The sequence below is a fragment of the Candidozyma pseudohaemuli genome (genome assembly GCF_003013735.1).
Source record: "Candidozyma pseudohaemuli strain B12108 chromosome Unknown scaffold00005, whole genome shotgun sequence".
Taxonomy (NCBI): domain Eukaryota; kingdom Fungi; phylum Ascomycota; class Pichiomycetes; order Serinales; family Metschnikowiaceae; genus Candidozyma; species Candidozyma pseudohaemuli.
Genome location: NW_020194439.1, coordinates 503,679 through 521,336, shown reverse-complemented (window position 1 = coordinate 521,336; position 17,658 = coordinate 503,679). Strand labels below are relative to the sequence as shown.

Sequence of the window (17,658 nt, the reverse complement as noted above, 5' to 3'; positions counted from 1 at the left end):
TTTTTTTTTTTTTTTTTTTTTTTTTTTTTGCGATGATCGTCGTTCCTAACCTTGACCCAAGAGGTAAGGAGTAGTCTACCAATGCTCTAAGGTTTTTCATAGAGCACGCTGATGGGAATCAGACAGCTAAGCCCGCGAGGCCAATGGTGGGACAACTCGATATCAACTTCGAGCCTGTACGACCTCGCCTTGGAGTTCGTGATGAAAGTTGGTTGCAAATGAGGAAGATTCGCTTTGAAAAAGTCCATGGGTAATTGCCAAACGTAAAAACGTCTTGGTCCCACCATGTACTCGCTCACAATTTTGCGACCACTCCATATTTGCTCCTTTAGATCTCGCTTGCAAGAATCGTAACGCACCAAGCCTCCTTTTGTCTTAACCATGACGTCAATGACGACCCTGACCGTCACCAGACGGATCATGAATGGTTCCAACTGCCGAACAAATTCCACACATTCACCAGGTGCGCAAAGCGAGTTTTCATGATACATCAGGTATTCGATGGTGATGCAGAGGAAGTCCAGGATCGGCGTCAGATGCCTCACAATGTTGAAACCAGGTCCTTGAGGAAGGTTCTTTGGCGGGCGAAACCCGACTAACGCTGCGAGCTCTTGCCTGTATTCCAGTCCCTTTGAAGACACCACCTTATCATATAGAGAGTCTTCTTTGAAGAAAGATCCTAAATGTGACAGGAGAGCCATGCTTCGACCCCAACTCGTTTTGTGAACAAGTTCTGCCCGTGGGCGAGCAAAACACAGAGCTTTTTCAAGCTGGGGTACGATTTGGGGCTTGTGATTCAGTACTGGCATGTCCCAGTCGATCTTACCTGTTTGCCTTGCCAGAGACCCAGTCGCGTCTAGATGGCTATATGTGATGATTGTAGTGGTCCACATAATGTTTTTCTCAGGCGTGGCACGAGTCTCCTGGGATAGCAAAACCGTGTCGTACTCAGCCAACCTGGCAACCTCTTTTGCTGCCACAAGGTGTGGCTGAAAATGCTTCCGTCTAAACTGGCCTAGAACCACCATTGTACGAGGGTTCGGGAAGGGATTCTCCCTCCATGCCTCTGCAACGTACGGCCTAAATGCAACTGGTATACGTAAAATTGTCGTGCCCAGCTTCGAAAATGGCCAGTCGGGACTCCATAAGGTGACCGACACTTCAAGGGCATGTGATGTTGCTGCACAGTAAGAGACAAAAGTGCCCGAACAGTTTGGAAACTTGCACGAGAAGCTGGAGGTTGGAATTTGTACTGTCCGCAGCAGAGTGTCAAGCTTTTGTCCAACCTTATCATCAGTGTCGAGCAATGTTGCCATACGGGTGGATTGCTGCAACCAGTTGGGATATGAGCTTGACATCACAATAGCCTTGGCCGTTACGCCAACGAGGCGCAAAGATGAAGGCGGGCTTTCTTCGAAGCGGGCTTTTAAGCAAAGGAATTCACTGATTTGTTGACCCGGAACGACCACCGGCTTAGCATATCTTACCGTCAGCGGAAATGCCAATGGAGGAAGCAAAGATGCTTCAAGAGTGAAAGACTTGTTGTGGACATCGACCTTACTGGGTTTTGGAAGTACATGGACGTCAATATCCATGTCGATGTCACAGGCGGCATGTCCGTAACCTATGACGCATCTGCCAACCTTTGCATTCTGGTTGGACCGAAAATACCAAAACAGATCGTCTGAGGGATAGCATTCCCTGTACTCTATGAAGGTTTTCTGACGCTTTCTTTCCATAGACTCGAAGTAATCAGTGTCAGTGTCAGTGTCAGGAACGTGGGCTCTTCTCCTCCAAGATGTTGTATGAAAGTCCTTAATCTCCAGGCATTTGTGTTGGCGGATTTTATAATATTGTTTCTCCGGACAACAGCCCCGGCCATCGATACGTTCGGGTGTAACCTCACGAACATGAACATCACCATCATCCATCCTATCGAGCACAACCTCGGTTACCTCCAAGTACGCGTCACGAACGCGATATTTACGTGTTGTGTGAGAGACATATCGATTTCGACGATCCATCTTCCTCCATCCTCCATTCTTAGGAAACCATATGAATCTTAGGTCGTCCAACAGAAAAGTCGTCTTTTTTTCTTTATCTTCCTCATAAAAGTCTACCAACAGCAGGGTTGACTTCACGTCATCACAACCTTCTACGGCAGTTCTGTGCAAAATGTAATGCCGCTTCAAGTTCAGCATAGTGTGATCAGGAGGAGAACACACTTGGATGTTGGCTGAAATGAGGACAGAGACGAGTGGAAGTGAAGGCGTGAAATAAGTGCTTTTCGGTCATGTTTCGTCCAAGACTTTCCTTGTTGTTGAAAAATGGCTTTCTGACTTTGCCTTATCCCAAACTCGTAGGTTTAAAAGAGCGAAATGAGGCATGTATCGAACATAACGGGAAACAACGAGAATGCAGCGGAGATTTTCTTTATTAGTGGCGTATACGAAGGACTCCGTTCCTTCATGCTTGCAAACAAAACTCGTCATGCTGAAAATCGTTGCTTGCACCTTCCAAAGCCGTGTTGAAGATGCTATAAGGGAAGATGCTATAAGGTAAATCGATGCACCGATCTTGTCTCAGGCCAATTCGAGCAAGACTTCTAAATTCACATGATCCGAGGCCGAACATGCTTGAATTTCCACTTATACATCAGAAGAAATCAAGTATCAATCACCGGTTAGTGCATGGTAGGTTCGTACTGATAGGTCTCGGAGTATCACCACCACGCATACAGGAAAGTTACCCTGGAGAGTTCATACCATAAGCTCTTCCTATACACGGATATTCTTAAGGTATGTTTGCCGGTTGATTCGAAATACTGACTTTTTATGAAACGGCCTGCAAACTGTAGTGTTCTTCTTATGCCTATAACCAACTATGACGTCATTGCTTGTGGATTTGATTGAGTCGTCAGGTTTTCCTATGAACCATTGGCCTTTTTTAAGTTAATGGTGGTTTTAGAATCGAGAGATTGCCTTACAATGGACGAGCTGCAAAGACAGAGTAGTTTGCATGTGTTCATGAGATCAAGTGACAGGTAGTGTTGGTATATGTATGGACAGGTAAGGCTTTTGGAAGAAGTAGCCAATAAGGTTTGAGAAATCCTCCAGGATAAAAGAGATGGGTATCCAAGTCCTCAGAATTTGTGCTCTATTTTGACGACCTTAAAGCAACGGATGGGTTAATTGAGGAGTCTAATATTCCTAGGTAGGCCACTTTTTGAGTAACTTATAGCAGCGGAGGCTCAAATAGCATAAACCAAAGTGGAATTCGATCAACGTTGAATCAAAGAAGGTTCGCCTGACTAGTACATAAAAAAAGGGAGAAATCTTCATCGACCAATCTCAGAACGAAAGACAGCTGATTGTCGAAAACGGTCTAGCCTCGGGAGAACAATGCCCTCATTACAACGGTTTCATCTAGACTGCCAAAATGAAAATTCGAAACCCCTTTTTTTCCAACCCACAAAATCAACGGCCATTATGACACAACGTGGGCATTTAATTGCACCTTCCTAGAAGTGCACTATAAGTGCCCCTGACATGAATAATGGCCAATTGCAGAACCCCAAATCCAGGCCTTCCCAAAAATCTACTCAATTATCAAAATCCCAAAAAGTATCAAAATCCCAAAAATCAACCCTCCAAACCCTATTCCCATATCTGTCCAGACCCTTACGTATTGATCTTCTCGTTTGCTCACTAAGCCCCTCCTACCCCACGATCACCTACCGGACTTCTTCAAACACCCATACTATTTCAAAACAACACTGCCGAATTCTGCAGAAAAAGCCAAAACCATCTAGACCTTAGACGGACAATTTGACAAAATGCCCCGCAGGAGACCGCCCTCCCCAAATTGCCCAAACCGTCCGAAGTTTCCATATCTCCATTGTACTCCCTAAGCGATGCACTACGAGCATTGTGTGGAAGGTTAAAAAGGGCTTCCACATGGCTTGGCACGTGCCTCTCGCACGTGGACACCACTTAAATAGAATTGCCCTTACAAACCCCTCCGTTTACTTTTGGGCCCAGAGAGGCTGCTGGCTGCCAATGGCTGCAAATGAAGGGGCCCTTTATGGTGGTACTGCATATACGCACCCGTTTCCGGCCCGTTTCCGCCGGACCACTGTGGGCCGAGCGCCATTGCCCAGCGGCGTCTCGATGACCATCAAGAAATGTGCCCCTTCTGCTGTCTAGGTCAGCCATTGCCAAGCGTGGGTGTGGCTCCAGGGCCCATTTTTTTGGGCGGTTCGTGATTATATGCAGGACATCAGCTCCCTCGGAGCGAAGTCCGAGAAGGCTCGAAAAGGGCAGGTCTTGAAGGGCACAAGCAAATTTTTTTATGTTCTTAAGGAAATTAAGTAGCTGCAAGGGCTTTGCGGCCACTGCCACCTGACCACCCCCATCACGACAATTTGTAATCTGCCGGGCTGTCAGTGGCTATCGGAGCCTTCTCTGCAGGACATCGACACTAGATACTCAAAAATTTAGTCATTATCTATCTAGCAGAGGTTACCACATACTTGTTCCAAACACACCCCGCGGGCCACAATCAACCCTCCATTTTGTGCATCACCTAGACACACCTCCTTTTCCCACTGATTCCATTGAATATCCGGAAAAAGCAACTATATGTCCCAGGGCCAGGAAAACAGTTCCCTTGCTGAGTTGATCAAACGAGAACGTGCCAACCTGATCTCCAACGCTGTGCTCCAGCATCTGAGGCTGAAGGGCAAACGTGTGACCTTTGACGAAAACGGCAACCTTGTGCTTGGGCATTACAAATACGGTGGCAGTAACTCCAAGAGTAACCAGGGCAGTCATGCCAATCTGGGCCTTACTCTGTCCGGTCTGCTGGGCCAGGAGTCTCGTGACCTGTCTTTAGAGAATTCCGACGACGAGGATGCCGACGATGAGGATGCCGACGACGACGGCGAGACGGATTCCAAGAATGAGCGGAATTCCAATAGCAAAAGCAGACTGGGGCTTTCTGGAAGATCACATCTGGCTTTTCTGGCAGCGAACTTGCTGGCGTTGAAGCGTTTCCGGTCCCATCCACACGCCTCCACGTCCATGGGCGAGTCCCAGCTGTTGGAAGGAGCGTACTTCTCTCACCAGAACTCCCAGTTCAACCTTCCTGAGTTCAACAAAAGACCGCTTACCGATACGCCCATAGTTTCTGGAGTAGCGTCTCCAGAGACTCGGGAGCAGAGCGAAAGCGAGAGCGAAGAACCGCTGGCAAAGGAGGAAAAGAGGCATTTCAAGAACATCTCCCACTTGAGCCTAGCGGACTTGAATGCGGTTTCTGCCAAGGTGGTTGACGCTTCCAGGCCTCTGAGCGGCTCAATTCTGCCCAAGTCAATGGCCAAGGGCGTCAAGACTCTGCTGATCCCAGCGCTAGACGTCAAAGACGCACCTTCTGCCCCTGCTGCTCCTCAAGAACCCAAAATCAAGCCCGACTTCACTGTGGATCCTGTTGAGCAGGACAAGCAGGCGGTTGAGTCGGAGAAAAAGGCAAAGAAGGAAAAGAGCAAGGGCGAGCGTGCCGAGAAGCAGAAGAAGAAGGCAGACGCTAAGATTCTTGCGGAGATCAAGCAGAACCTTCTTCAGGATGTCCCCCCCGAGCTCCAGCATCAGTTTGAGAAATCTCCATCCATAGAGCAGCTCAAGAGCGTTCTCCTCCTGAGTCCCTTCCAAAAATCAAAGAAAGCATACACACTCAACATCCCGGGCCAGACCTCGTCCAAGACATCTCCAGACGGCCACATTGCCTCTGTCGATGTGGGCTCCAAGTTGGTCATTGTCATGGTCGGGCTTCCCGCCCGAGGCAAATCCTACATCACAAACAAACTTACTCGTTACTTGAACTGGCTTCAACACGACTGCAGAGTGTTCAATGTGGGAAACACAAGAAGAATGGACAAGGAGAACATCCTTGGACCTGCCCAAAAGCCTTTGCCTGATACCAACACTCCATCGCCTCACACTGGCCGGTCTCCAGAAACCAAGGCATCTGCGTCCCATATGGCTGATTTCTTCAATCCTGAGAACAAGGCATCCAACGAGCTTCGTGAGAAGTGGGCCATGGATACCTTGGACAACTTGCTCAACTGGGTTCTTGACGGTCCGGGTTCGGTTGGTATTTTGGATGCCACGAACTCCACCAAGAAGAGAAGACTCAAGGTCCTCAAGAGAATCCAGGAGCGGTCCAAGGGCGAACTCAAGGTGCTTTTTATGGAGAGCATCTGCTCTGATCCTGCTATCCTTGACACCAACATTCGTCTTAAGTTGTCTGGTCCAGATTACAAAGACATGGACCCCGAGGTGGCTCTCAGAGATTTTGTCGGCAGATTGCAGAACTACGAAAGGGCATACGAAACCATCGACGATTCCGAAGAGGAGATCGACGGCTTCCAGTACGTGAAGATGATAGACGTCGGTAAGAAGGTGGTGAGTTACAATGTCCAGGGCTTCTTGGCCTCGCAAACGGTCTACTTTTTGTTGAACTTCAACTTGTGCGAGAGACAAATCTGGCTTACTCGTCACGGTGAGAGCACTGATAACCTTAGCGGCCGTATTGGTGGAGACGCCTCGCTTACAAAGCGTGGTCAGCACTTCTCAAAGACCCTTACCCGTTTCTTGAACTACCAGCGTAAGGAGTTTAGAAAGAAGCAGCTCGAGAAGTTCTCGACCAGACTCGAATTGCGTTTCAACGAATTGGCAGGTACCAAGAAGGGTTCCAAGAACGGATCGGCTACTGACAAAAAGGCAAATGTGGGTCACATCCCGACCGAACCAAGCTTCTGCGTTTGGACTTCGATGTTGATCCGTGCTGTTGAGACAGGAAGCTATTTTGACGAGCTGGCCTACCACATCAAGGCCATGCGTATGTTGAACGAGCTCGGTGGAGGCAAGTACGAAGGCATGACCTATGACGAGATCAAGAACAAACACCCCAAGGAGTTCGAGAGCAGGATCAAAAACAAGCTCACTTATAGATACCCCGGCGTGGGAGGCGAATCCTACCTCGATGTCCTTGTTCGTTTGCGTCCGGTGATCAGTGAGATTGAAAGAACCACTGATCACCTCTTGATCGTCTCGCACAGAGTGGTTTTGCGTGTGCTTCTCGCCTACTTCCTTAATTTGGACAAGTCGTCCATTGTCGACTTGGACGTGCCATTGCACACGTTGTACTGTCTTGAGCTGAAGCCATACGGTACAGAGTACGCCATGTACGAGTACGATGAGCATGCCGACTGGTTCAAGAAGATTGAGCCCGAACACCAGAAGAACGTGAGAGAGGTCGGCGTCAACTTCCGTGAAAGGAAGTACTCCGTCATTCCTACGGCTCCACCCAGCTCGAACGGTCAAAGAAGAACCACCATCGGCAGAACCGGCAACAAAGATGCCGTACCAAGACAGATCGGCAGCACTGCTCTTCGCAAGAGTATCAGTCTTGGAAACGGAGAAGGCACCAACGAGCCTGCCGTGCCTACTCCATTTACCGAAGGCGTCAGAGTCAATTCGCTGAGCTCCAGGAAACTTGCTGACTTGAACAAGTTGAGAAACCCCGGAGCCAGCCAAACCTGAGCCCGAATATACCATTTCCGCTTTTCCCCATTGAGCCAAGGGTGCGAGGATGCCGCCCCAATCACGAAAAATCACGTCCCATTCTCCTGATTTCGCCAAGTCATGCTGTCCTCCTCGGCTATCTTGAAGCCACCCAGGACAATGGTTGCAAAACGCGATATACTAATCATCACGACACATCACGAACGAGCCCGCCCACCAATTACGCTTCACTTTTGGCAAGTTTGACCTCTTTTCTGACTCTTCCACCTCGTCTCCTAAGCCTTTGCTCTTCAGCCGTGTGGTTGCCTAAATCGACCCGGGGTCTGGGGAAAGACACCCGTACACCACACTCACGCTTCAAATCTAGAACCGCAAGACCAAACCTTAAACAAGCCCAAGAACGCTGGATACACCAAAATAGCCTGAATCGTCCAAAAGCGGTTTTTCAAACAAACCATGTCTCTGGAGAAACCCCTGCTGTCCAAAAACCACAGGCGTCTTTCCATCAGCATCCCTCCAAACCAGGGGCTTGGTGGGGAGGAAGCCTCAACGAAACAGGCTGAATCCACAGAAACCAAACCGAAAACAGGCCCGCAGCCCGAGTCTGGCGTTTCTTCTGCTGTTCCCGGAACTCCCAGTGTGCTGACGCCTCAAGGCCAGCCGCCACAAGCTCAATCCAGTTTTCCCCAAGTTTCTAGCGGTTCTGGAAGCCAAAATAGCACGGGACAGGGTTCTCTGGCTAACCACAGCTCTGCTAATGTCGCCGAGGGTCCCAGCGTGATCAACAAGCAGCTTTTGTCGAAGTTGAACAAGTCTTTGAAGGAGAAGCAGCGGATCATTAACAACAAGACAGACTCGAGGAATCCCGCTTTGATCCAGGATATCGTGACTACGCTGCCTCAGCACGCTACGTTTCCAGGTAACGTGAGCTCGGAGAAGGCCGAGAAGGAGAAGGACGACAAGGCCGACAGTGGAGCCAATGACAAGGGCGAAAACGGTAACGATGAACATCTACATCCGCCAGGGCACAGCCGAACAGAAACACCGCTTCTGGGCTTGCCGCCTGTGAACGGGAAGCTGGAGCAAGATACGAAAACCAAGACGAAAAAGCGTATCGCCAAGCAGAACTCCACCAGAACCGACTTTTTCGCTGCTAAGCTCGCCTCTGCTGTAGACGACGTGGACACGTCTGACAGCGACGAGACGTTCGTTTACGAAAACAGCAATAACGACTTCGACGGCAGCAACGGCGGTGGCGTTGCAGGACCCGCTATTCTACATCCAGACGACAACGACATCAACAAGCCTCCCACGGGGATCTCTCTCGTTCAAGACAATATCAGTGCCGCTGCAAGCCTAAGAAACCCTACGCCGCTTGGCCTGATAGCCCACAGTCCGTCGGTGGAAGCACGCAAAGAGCTCGGCGACGAGAACACCACTAATAACCAACAACAGCATACTCAACTAGCGCCTTCGGCGCCTCCTCGTGCCGAGCTGATCCACTCTGTCCAGTCGTCAAAATGGAATCTCAGAAGCACCGTCGGGACATCCAATACCACACCTCCTTCAACCACGGCTTTGCGTGGACAGCCTCAACAACCCAACGTCATGAGCGTCTACGGACTGGGTCTGGGTTCCAACTCCGATGTCCATCTGTACGCCAACCCATACATTGACCAGAACAAGTCGACCACTCACAAGGCGGGCCGCAAGTCCAGTTCGAACTCCTTGGTCAATCACGATAAAAGCAGCATTCATCCTCACCAATCACCACGTTACGCAGCCTCGAATCAGAACTTTGGGCTGTCTTTGAACTCTCCTGTGGCTCCCAGCGTCAATGGTGACCGCTACAGTTTCGAAGACGGAATCATGGGTGACGAGGTGTCGTACCAAGGCGACGCTGCGCTGGTTTGTACTGATTTCAACAACACCGTTACTCAGAATTCGGAGAGCGCTAAGCCAGAGGATCACTTGGCCAGCCGCAGCTCCGACAGAAACCAACGGTCTTCCACAACATCGCTGAAGCTTCGCTCGACCACTTCCAAGTTGTTCGATAAGAAAGGCGCCCAGCCTCGCCGCTACAGCATCATCCCCGACGACATCGACATTGAGGATTTCGATGACGACCTAATTTATTACGACAACAACATTCGCTTTCCCTACAACAGCCAGAATGGCAGCCACCTCAACGACACGGCGTCGTTGCTCAATAATAATCATCACAGAATGACCCACTACCGCTCGTTGAACTTGTCCAACCCTGGTCCTCGCCAGCAGCAGCTGCTCAACAACAAGCGGTATGCGTCAATGGGCTTCCCTTCGCCCACAAGAAACACAAGGGGACCTTCGCAGGGCAACAACATCTATCCCTTCCCGTACCTGGACCAGAAGTACTACTTTGATCCTGAAAACTACGACGAAGAAGCGAACATGGAGAGCCCTGACGAAATACAAAGCAAGTCTTTCTTCAATGGCCGAAATAAGCTCTCTCCGAGCAACACACACTTTAGACTACCCCGGAAGGTGTCTAGCGATAGCATGAAAGGCGGCCACGTGAGATGCTTGAAGAGCTTCGTTTACACCATGGTGAGCATCTTGATGATTCTCGCCATTGGCTTCGTGCTGGGTTTCCTTCTCGCGTCCACCAAGGACCTCTCCAATCTTTCTATCGTGGGTGTCGAGGACGCACTTGTTAGTCAAGACGAGTTGCTCTTCAATGTCGTCGTTGAAGCGCTCAACCCCGGCTGGTTCACGATTTCCATCGAGGACATTGAGATTGACATTTTCGCCAAAAGTGGCTACGTCCAGGACCCCGACCCTGGAGTTGCCAAGGACTCGGTGGAGACGGTGCTTCTCGGCAGCGTGACCAGCTTCGAGACGATGTTGGATTTCCAAGGAAGCTTCTTCCAGCGTGACTACCAGCAGCAGTCTGGAGAGATCAAGTTGGTGGCGCCCGGAAGAAACCTCACAGGAAGTATCGACTCGGCGATCTTGCAGAAGAGCTTGGGCGGGTACGACGAAACAGAGACGCCTCCGGACAACTCGGAAAAGTGGGAAGTCATCCGGAAGCATCCGTTTGATCTCATCTTGCGGGGTGTCTTGAAGTACAAGTTGCCATTGTCCAGCAGCGAGAAGTCGGCGACGGTGAACAAGGTCAGTTTCATTGACCCCAACACGTCACAGGGCCTAATTTAGGCAGCCTAATTTAGGCAAATAGGATTTACATGGGTTATGTTAACTCGGCGTAGGCATTACTTCTCTGAGATGATGGCATCTATCCGGGGTGAAAGCACCCTGGTTACTGGAAAATCTTACTATGAAGATCGCCAAAACCGTCTGCAAAACGAGGTTTGAGCCAGACCTTGAACTCCTTTGGTTCAAAGGACGTTGCAGAAGGACACAGGTTGTTTTTGAACGGATCCATTTCCATTTCGTCCGAGGCACTGAGTGGTCTTTTGATGTGGAAAACGAGAACCATTCGACAAAGCAAAACGTAGAACTCCTTGACGGCCAAGGCGATTCCGGAGCATTTTCTCGAACCTGCTCCAAAGCCAAAATGACGAAGATGTTTTTCGTCCACGATTTTCCCGTTTTCATCAATCCACCGTTCAGGAATGAACTCGTATGGGTTCTCAAAAACCGCCTCATCGTGGTCCGCTGCAAAGGCGTTCATAAGGAGAATTGTGCCGCTGGGGATCAACATGCCGTCGAAAAGAACATCCTTAGTTGTTTCCCGAGGAAGCGATAGCGGCAAAACCGTGAAAAAGCGCATGGTTTCGTGGATCAACGCTAGAGCGTATGTGGAGGTGTTTTCACACGCCACGCCGTCCCACGCCGCCGAGGAATTTTCATAAATTTTTGTGAGCTCCTTGAAAAGCCGTTCTTGCATTTTGTACCCTTTTGGCGTCGCCAAGTGGCCCATAAGATGGTCAAAGCTCAAGGCGATGTTGTCCAAACCCGCACTGACCATGGTGAGACAGATACTCTTCGTTTCAGCCAGGGAAAGGCGGCCGGGCTGGGTGAATACTCGTCCTAGGAGGCACAGGGCGGCGTCGGGGCGGTTTTTCTGCAAATTACGCTGGAAAACCCGGAAAAACTCGTCCATGTACTGGTCCCTCGATTTTGCAGCCATTTCTGCCTTGGTGGAAAAGGCAAGTTTTCGAACGCCAGGGAGGTAGTCCTGGTAGTTGGCGAGCGGCAGCCGGAGCCGGATGATCTGGTTTTCCGTTTCCACAACGGTATTGGCCAAATCGTGGTGTTTTCCATACGCTTCAAGGCGGATTCCATAGGTGTACTCCAAAGCGCAGCCTAGAACGAAGTACTGAGCATCACGGAGAAGCAGGCAATCGTCGTACGGCGTTCTGCAGCCAAACCGGGCCATGCTCTGTCGAAGAAGATGCTGTACGGTTTTGGCAGACTGTCTGTGGACGATTTTGGCTGCCCAATCCAGTCCCACTATCTGTGGAGAGAGCTGCTTTCCAATACACTTTTTTTTCCGTTGACAAGAAGCTCCTGCCGGCGTCAGACCAACAGTGAACCCCTGGGTCGCCGAAACAACATTGTGAAATGTGTGGAACACCGGTCGGGAGCCTGTAGCCAGAGAATGGCGGATCCACAATTCAGAGGCATGTCTGTGCGAGTTGACCACGAGGACCGGGGTTGTTCCGAGGCGGATTACGAAGGACGGTCTGTTGTATTTTTTTGACCATTCCATGAACGCCCTGGCCGGGTTGTTCTGGACGAGAAAAGCGTGGCCGACTATGGGGAAAGTGGGTAGATGGAGGGCGCCTGGAATGGCTGATTTTCGGTTAGCAAGGGCCGCCAGGGCGAGGACGGCCGAGAGGAGAAGGAGGAGAAGTAGCAAGAAGAGCATGGAGAGGTGGGGCTATGGCAGAAGAGGAGGGGTGGGGGAGGGAGAGTTTTGGTCGCTTTTGTGTTGACGTGGTGGAGTTTGGGGTGAGGTTTTGAGAGTTGGACAGGGAGGTTTAGGGAATGGGAGGAAAGGAGGTTATGGGGTTTGGGAATTGGATTTTAATGCGTTGGGAGGAGTTTGAAGGTTTTTAAGTGCTTGGAGGTTTTGTGGGTGCTTGGAATATGGGGAAGGAGGATTGTGAACTGTAGGCTGGTTAAAGGTGGGGGTACAATTTCCTGGTCAAGTCATGATATTCGAGGGAGGAAGTGGAGTGGAGGGGAGTCATGATGACGAAAAATTTGAATTTGCTGCTTTCGTGATGTTTTGGAATGGCTGGTGGGATGGCTGGATGGTGGAAAGGGTAGGGGTTTCAGATCTAGTCTCAATCCTATAGTGATCAGCATTTCAACAGAGTTATGTCACCGACAACCAAAGTGGTATCGTAAAAGGCTGAATTTTTCAATTTGGGAAAGAGTGCCTTAAAAGCCCTCTTATAGTGTAGTCGTTTGGCTGATTCAGGTTGCTGTTGGTGGTTGAACGTTGTGCTAAACACACTGATGGGTACCATCCCCAAGGAAGAATTAATTCGAGATTTTGACAATTAGAGCCGTTATCTGGGCCTCAGGAAAAATCAAAAATCAATTCAGAGATCTGGGTCTCTTCCCTTTCAAGTCGTTCATAGCCTGCTGGTCAAGATCGTCCTGCCATTTCGTAAACCAAAGCGAATCCGGGCACCCTTCTGTCACAATCTCCCCTTCAACACACAAACTCCCTGAACCCCTGAACTACCCCAAATCCCTGAACTCCCTGAAACTTCCTAAATTAAAATATCCTTCAAAACAGCCCTCTCTGAGACCCCGACTTCTCCCCAAAATCAACCAACCCTGTCCAACCCAACCTTACCAGATTGGGCCCAACCCTACCAGTAACCCAACCATCCCCCCAGCATAGCCGCCAATTTCGTCATACCGCATTAGCCCTTGCCAATTGTTGCCTCAATGTATGGTTGGCAAAAGTCAGTCCCCTCTACATGACCCGCTTTGACTCACCTTCCATTTCTCCACGCCAGCATCTCCACAAAACGCCCCAAGCAGCGTCTCTTTTATAATTTCCCAAACCAAACAAAACGCTCCAACAATCGCCTGGTCGCGTGCTGGCCAGCATTGTGCAACAATGATACTATCTCGGTTTCGTGAATCACGGAATGTCGATTTTGTGAATCCGCCCAGCAGCGTGATCTTGTGGCTCACAGCACGCTATTGTGGCCCCGGCAGAAGCGACACGGTGTGCTTTTCATTTGTGGAACGTTGCCAGCAAAATGGGAATCTTGCACCATCAATGGTCGAACGATATTGTTCAGGTACAGCCGAGGGTGTTGCCCCGAAGGGAAGGACAAAAAGTTGCAGAGAGAAAGGAAGAACGAAGCTTTATCGAGTGATCTTTTAGACGTACCGCTGATGTTGCAATAACCTCTACGTCCTCTACGTCCTCCACATCCGAATTGGGCTTTCCCTGTTCAAGCCTGGCTTTCTTGGCTGAATCACAAAATGACCGTTTCCATTAAGCCCAAGCGGCTCGAGCGTTTCTTGGTCCAATGGTCAAAACGCCAGCCGCAACGGCTCAATAAGTATTGCTCCCTCGTGGGCCAAGCGATAAGGTGTCTCAGTTGCACTTGGCGAAAGGTTATGAGTGGTTACGAACGACGGAGAGCTCGGGGAATCTGGGTAAGCGAAGTGGGTAAGCGAGACGTCGAGGCAAGAGTCACAAAGCGGGGGGCTCCGGTTTAGCGAAGCGGTTGCTCCCGGCGTTTCTTTGAATATTGGAGGTTTGAGGGATTGAGCTTTGAGTGGATAGAGAGATTTAAGCTAATAATGCCATTGCTGCAAATACGTATTTTCCTCGATGCACTGAAATCTAGAAATTTACTACTATTTACAAAATGTAAGCCTTTGTGACTTCCCAGACCCTGACTGGAGCCACATGGATGTACGACCACTAAAGCGTAGTAAGGTGTAGCGAAAGACAAAAGTGACCTTTTTTTCGAAAAAGTCGGAATCCCGCAAGATAGCGTCTGGTTGTGAGCTGCAGCGGGGAGAACCCCCGGAGGCTCCCCGATAATGCCAACCCAGAAGCCAGATAATGGGACGCAGGGCTAAAGCTGATAATGCAGCGGATTTTCTTTTCCGGGGGTTTTAGAGACCCAGGGCTGCTGGTACCTGCCTGAGCGTCATAGTCCGTGCCTTTGCGCCGTGCATGCCTCGAATTTTTAAAAGCTTACAAAACGACCTCAGGTAAGTCAAGCTAAATCGCCTGGTTGGTAGTAGAACGGTGGGGAAGGCTTAGACGGAGATGCTGCCGGATTTGGCCAGGTGCAGCACGTCACCGTTGATCCTTGGGAGGTTTATCCGCTGGCGCGCATGTGAGGGAAGGTTTTCACGAGATTGCAGCATATCAGTCCCGGCATGTGCTACGGTGGAACTGTGGATGGGGAAAATTGCTCATCTTTGCTGGCGACAGGCCGGACGTATGGAAGCCACGAAAGAGGGGCGGCAGGTCGGGAGAATGTTTAGCCAGTTTTTGCTTGTACGTTCAAATCCGCCGGTATCTCGCCGAGTATGCCAAGGACCCCATGAATGACGAAAACCCACAGGACCGATCGCCACAAAAGCCTCCGAAGACAAAGAGGCGGATGTTTACGGGCGGTGTTATCAGAAGCCGTTTGGTGGTAGAACCACTGCTACAGCAGTGCTAAAAGTGTGGATGCAGCCGGCAAAAACCGGGAAAATTGCAACCACCGTTTTCATGAAATTTCGGTTTCTTGAGCGTTTTTCGGCCTCCTCCACCCCTGGTCACCACCACGGTGGTAGTGTGGATTGTCCCCGGGTAAACATCCCCCAAGCACTATTGTCTGCATTATCTAGGCTCGAGAATGGAAGCCAGGATGCCACGGTGGACCCGGCAGAAGTAGCCTGTTTTGCGTCACCAAAAGCCCTCGGATCGGGCCGTCACGTGGAACCTCCCCAAAACGCACAAAGCAGTCAATATGTCTTGCGGATAAACTGCCAGATCTCTCAGATAAGCTTCTGTTTAGGGTGGAGGGGTGTACGGTTGACTAGGAAGCGGAAAGAGGCTGCTGTTTTTGCAGGCGCAAATGAATTGTGTCAAAGTAAGCCACGGGGCTGAAATGGCGACGTCATCTCGAGAGTAACGGGGTTATCCTGTGTTTCCATTGGCTCAAACGGTGTCAATTGTCACTTGTAGTGGAGGGTGGTTTCTGGTTGATCAGATCTGCAAGTTTTCGGAATGCTCCAGATCCGTAAGCGAGCGGTAGTTTTCGTGACAATGGGGTGCTGCTTGAAAACGTGGTACAGAGCTGGTTTTCACGTAGGTATCGCAGTTTGCAACCATACAATCAGATAGCCGAGTTGACTGAGACACAAAGTGGTGGAGCCCCAAAATGTGTTTCACCTGGTGCACTAATCATGTTTTGCTTTCTTTAATCGTAATTCGCCACTTTCTTTATTCTCCTCCTCCGCTTCCTTCACCTTCCCTCCCGTCCTTCTCTCCTCACGTTTCTGGCAAAGTTTGACCAGATTGAGTAGCCATTTATGACAGGATAATGGACAGACCCTCGATCTTGGACATAATGGGGGCGTTAAATCGCTCAACTGTGGAGCCGGCATTGTGTCTCGTACACCGAGGCCGCCAATAGCTGCCAATGCGGGATTCTACGTTATAGACTTACACAAATGCGTTTAGTTTCACCACAATGGTCTGAAACGGGGTTTGGCGGGTATTTGGAGAATTGCTCGATTGGTCGGAATGCAGTGTCCGTGTTGGGGAAGTGGGCAGAAGATCTTAGAGGAGGTTGGGGGGGAAGCTACGGATTTATTGCTACAAACAGTGCTACTAGGTTATTGGGTGGATTGGTTTTGTTCCACTTCCAGGTAAGCGAATAGTCTCTCAGCCGTCCTGTACGCGCGGTGCATGCCTTTAGAGGGTTTTTATTTGGAGGCACTTCCGAGGGCACTGAACTCCATAGTTTCGAGGGCTGCCTTCAGGGGGGGCTTACCGCGGCTAAACTACCACCTTGCCTAGGCGGGCTCGACGAGGCTGAAACCTGCACGCAGCCGTCTCGAGTTTCTGCGATCTGCCCTCGGAATAGTCGCACCGTCCTCCGGAACCTCCCTACCTTTTAGTGGAGGGCCGTCCTGCAGACAGAAACCTGTCACCGTATCTGCATGCTGGCTTGTCGATCTGGAGATGTGCATTGCAAGATATACTGGCTGTATTTCGTCACTGTTCAGACTTCAACGCTGGTTTTGAATGGTTTTGCTTTGTTTGATTGAAGCCCGGCTTTATTATGGGCGATCAGCCGCTTGGGGAATGCCGCCACGTGGGGGTCACGTGACCCCATTTATACGTCATTCCCAGGCTACAGCTTCCACGCCCGCCACGGGCGCACCGCCAGCCCGCTCAGTTAGCGGGATTAAGCTGCAACCCACGGGCGGCTTGTGCTGTTACTGCCCCAACGGCCTCGATCGTCCGGCGTCATATGCAAGTAGTACATCATGCCGTTACCGAAATTATCAAGAAAGTGTCCCCCAAAACGCCCCTCAGCGGGTTCCATGCACAGTCACCCCCGGCGGTCGAGGGCAGTTTGGGGACGCGGGTACGCCATCTAAGCTGCATGATGCATAGAGGTACGTTTCATTCCCTATGCAGGCCGTGCATGGCCCCAATTCAACCATCAAAGGGTTTTTTTTCGTCGCTCCTGCAGGCAGAGCAACCGGGCCCCAGAACCACAGGCCGGGATATCACAGCCTGAATCCCACATATATATAGGCGAGTCCCTCTAACTTTCCCGCTCTTTCTTCAAAAAAGGGCCTTCCCAAGCCTATAAACTCCACACCTTCTAGAAGTCGCTGCGCCTCCCGCGCCCACCCCCGCAAACGCCTCTCCGTTCGCCGATAAGGCCTCTTCCCAAGATAACGGTTTATTATTACGGCTGATAAGGTTGATTTATTTTGACAGGTTTGCACGGCTGACGCTGGGAAGATAGTTAACTGGAACTGAGGAGATCATCAAATCGCTGAAACGCCTGCAAATCCGTTTCTATCCATATCTGTTATCGGTCACTCACAGATCATCCTGAATCTGCGGTAC

General features: G+C 50.3%; 4 protein-coding genes across 4 annotated transcripts; 2 read left to right on the top strand and 2 right to left on the bottom strand.

The window, feature by feature from the left end:
- Nucleotides 1-86: 86 nt before the first annotated feature.
- On the bottom strand, nucleotides 87-1,931 carry C7M61_002665 (uncharacterized protein; the record flags this gene model as incomplete). The annotated part of the gene is made up of 1 exon (XM_024858032.1): nucleotides 87-1,931. The coding sequence occupies one exon, from the start codon at nucleotides 1,929-1,931 to the stop codon at nucleotides 87-89; it is 1,845 nt and encodes a 614-aa protein (XP_024713958.1).
- A 2,709-nt stretch (nucleotides 1,932-4,640) lies between these two features.
- PFK26 (Pfk26p) lies at nucleotides 4,641-7,598 on the top strand (the record flags this gene model as incomplete). Its single annotated transcript, XM_024858031.1, has 1 exon — nucleotides 4,641-7,598. One exon carries the CDS (start codon nucleotides 4,641-4,643, stop codon nucleotides 7,596-7,598), a length of 2,958 nt encoding a protein of 985 aa, XP_024713957.1.
- Nucleotides 7,599-8,036: 438 nt separating this feature from the next.
- Nucleotides 8,037-10,775, top strand: VAC7 (Vac7p; the record flags this gene model as incomplete). The annotated part of the gene is made up of 1 exon (XM_024858030.1): nucleotides 8,037-10,775. One exon carries the CDS (start codon nucleotides 8,037-8,039, stop codon nucleotides 10,773-10,775), a length of 2,739 nt encoding a protein of 912 aa, XP_024713956.1.
- A 103-nt stretch (nucleotides 10,776-10,878) lies between these two features.
- C7M61_002662 (uncharacterized protein) lies at nucleotides 10,879-11,961 on the bottom strand (the record flags this gene model as incomplete). The annotated part of the gene is made up of 1 exon (XM_024858029.1): nucleotides 10,879-11,961. One exon carries the CDS (start codon nucleotides 11,959-11,961, stop codon nucleotides 10,879-10,881), a length of 1,083 nt encoding a protein of 360 aa, XP_024713955.1.
- Nucleotides 11,962-17,658: the final 5,697 nt, after the last annotated feature.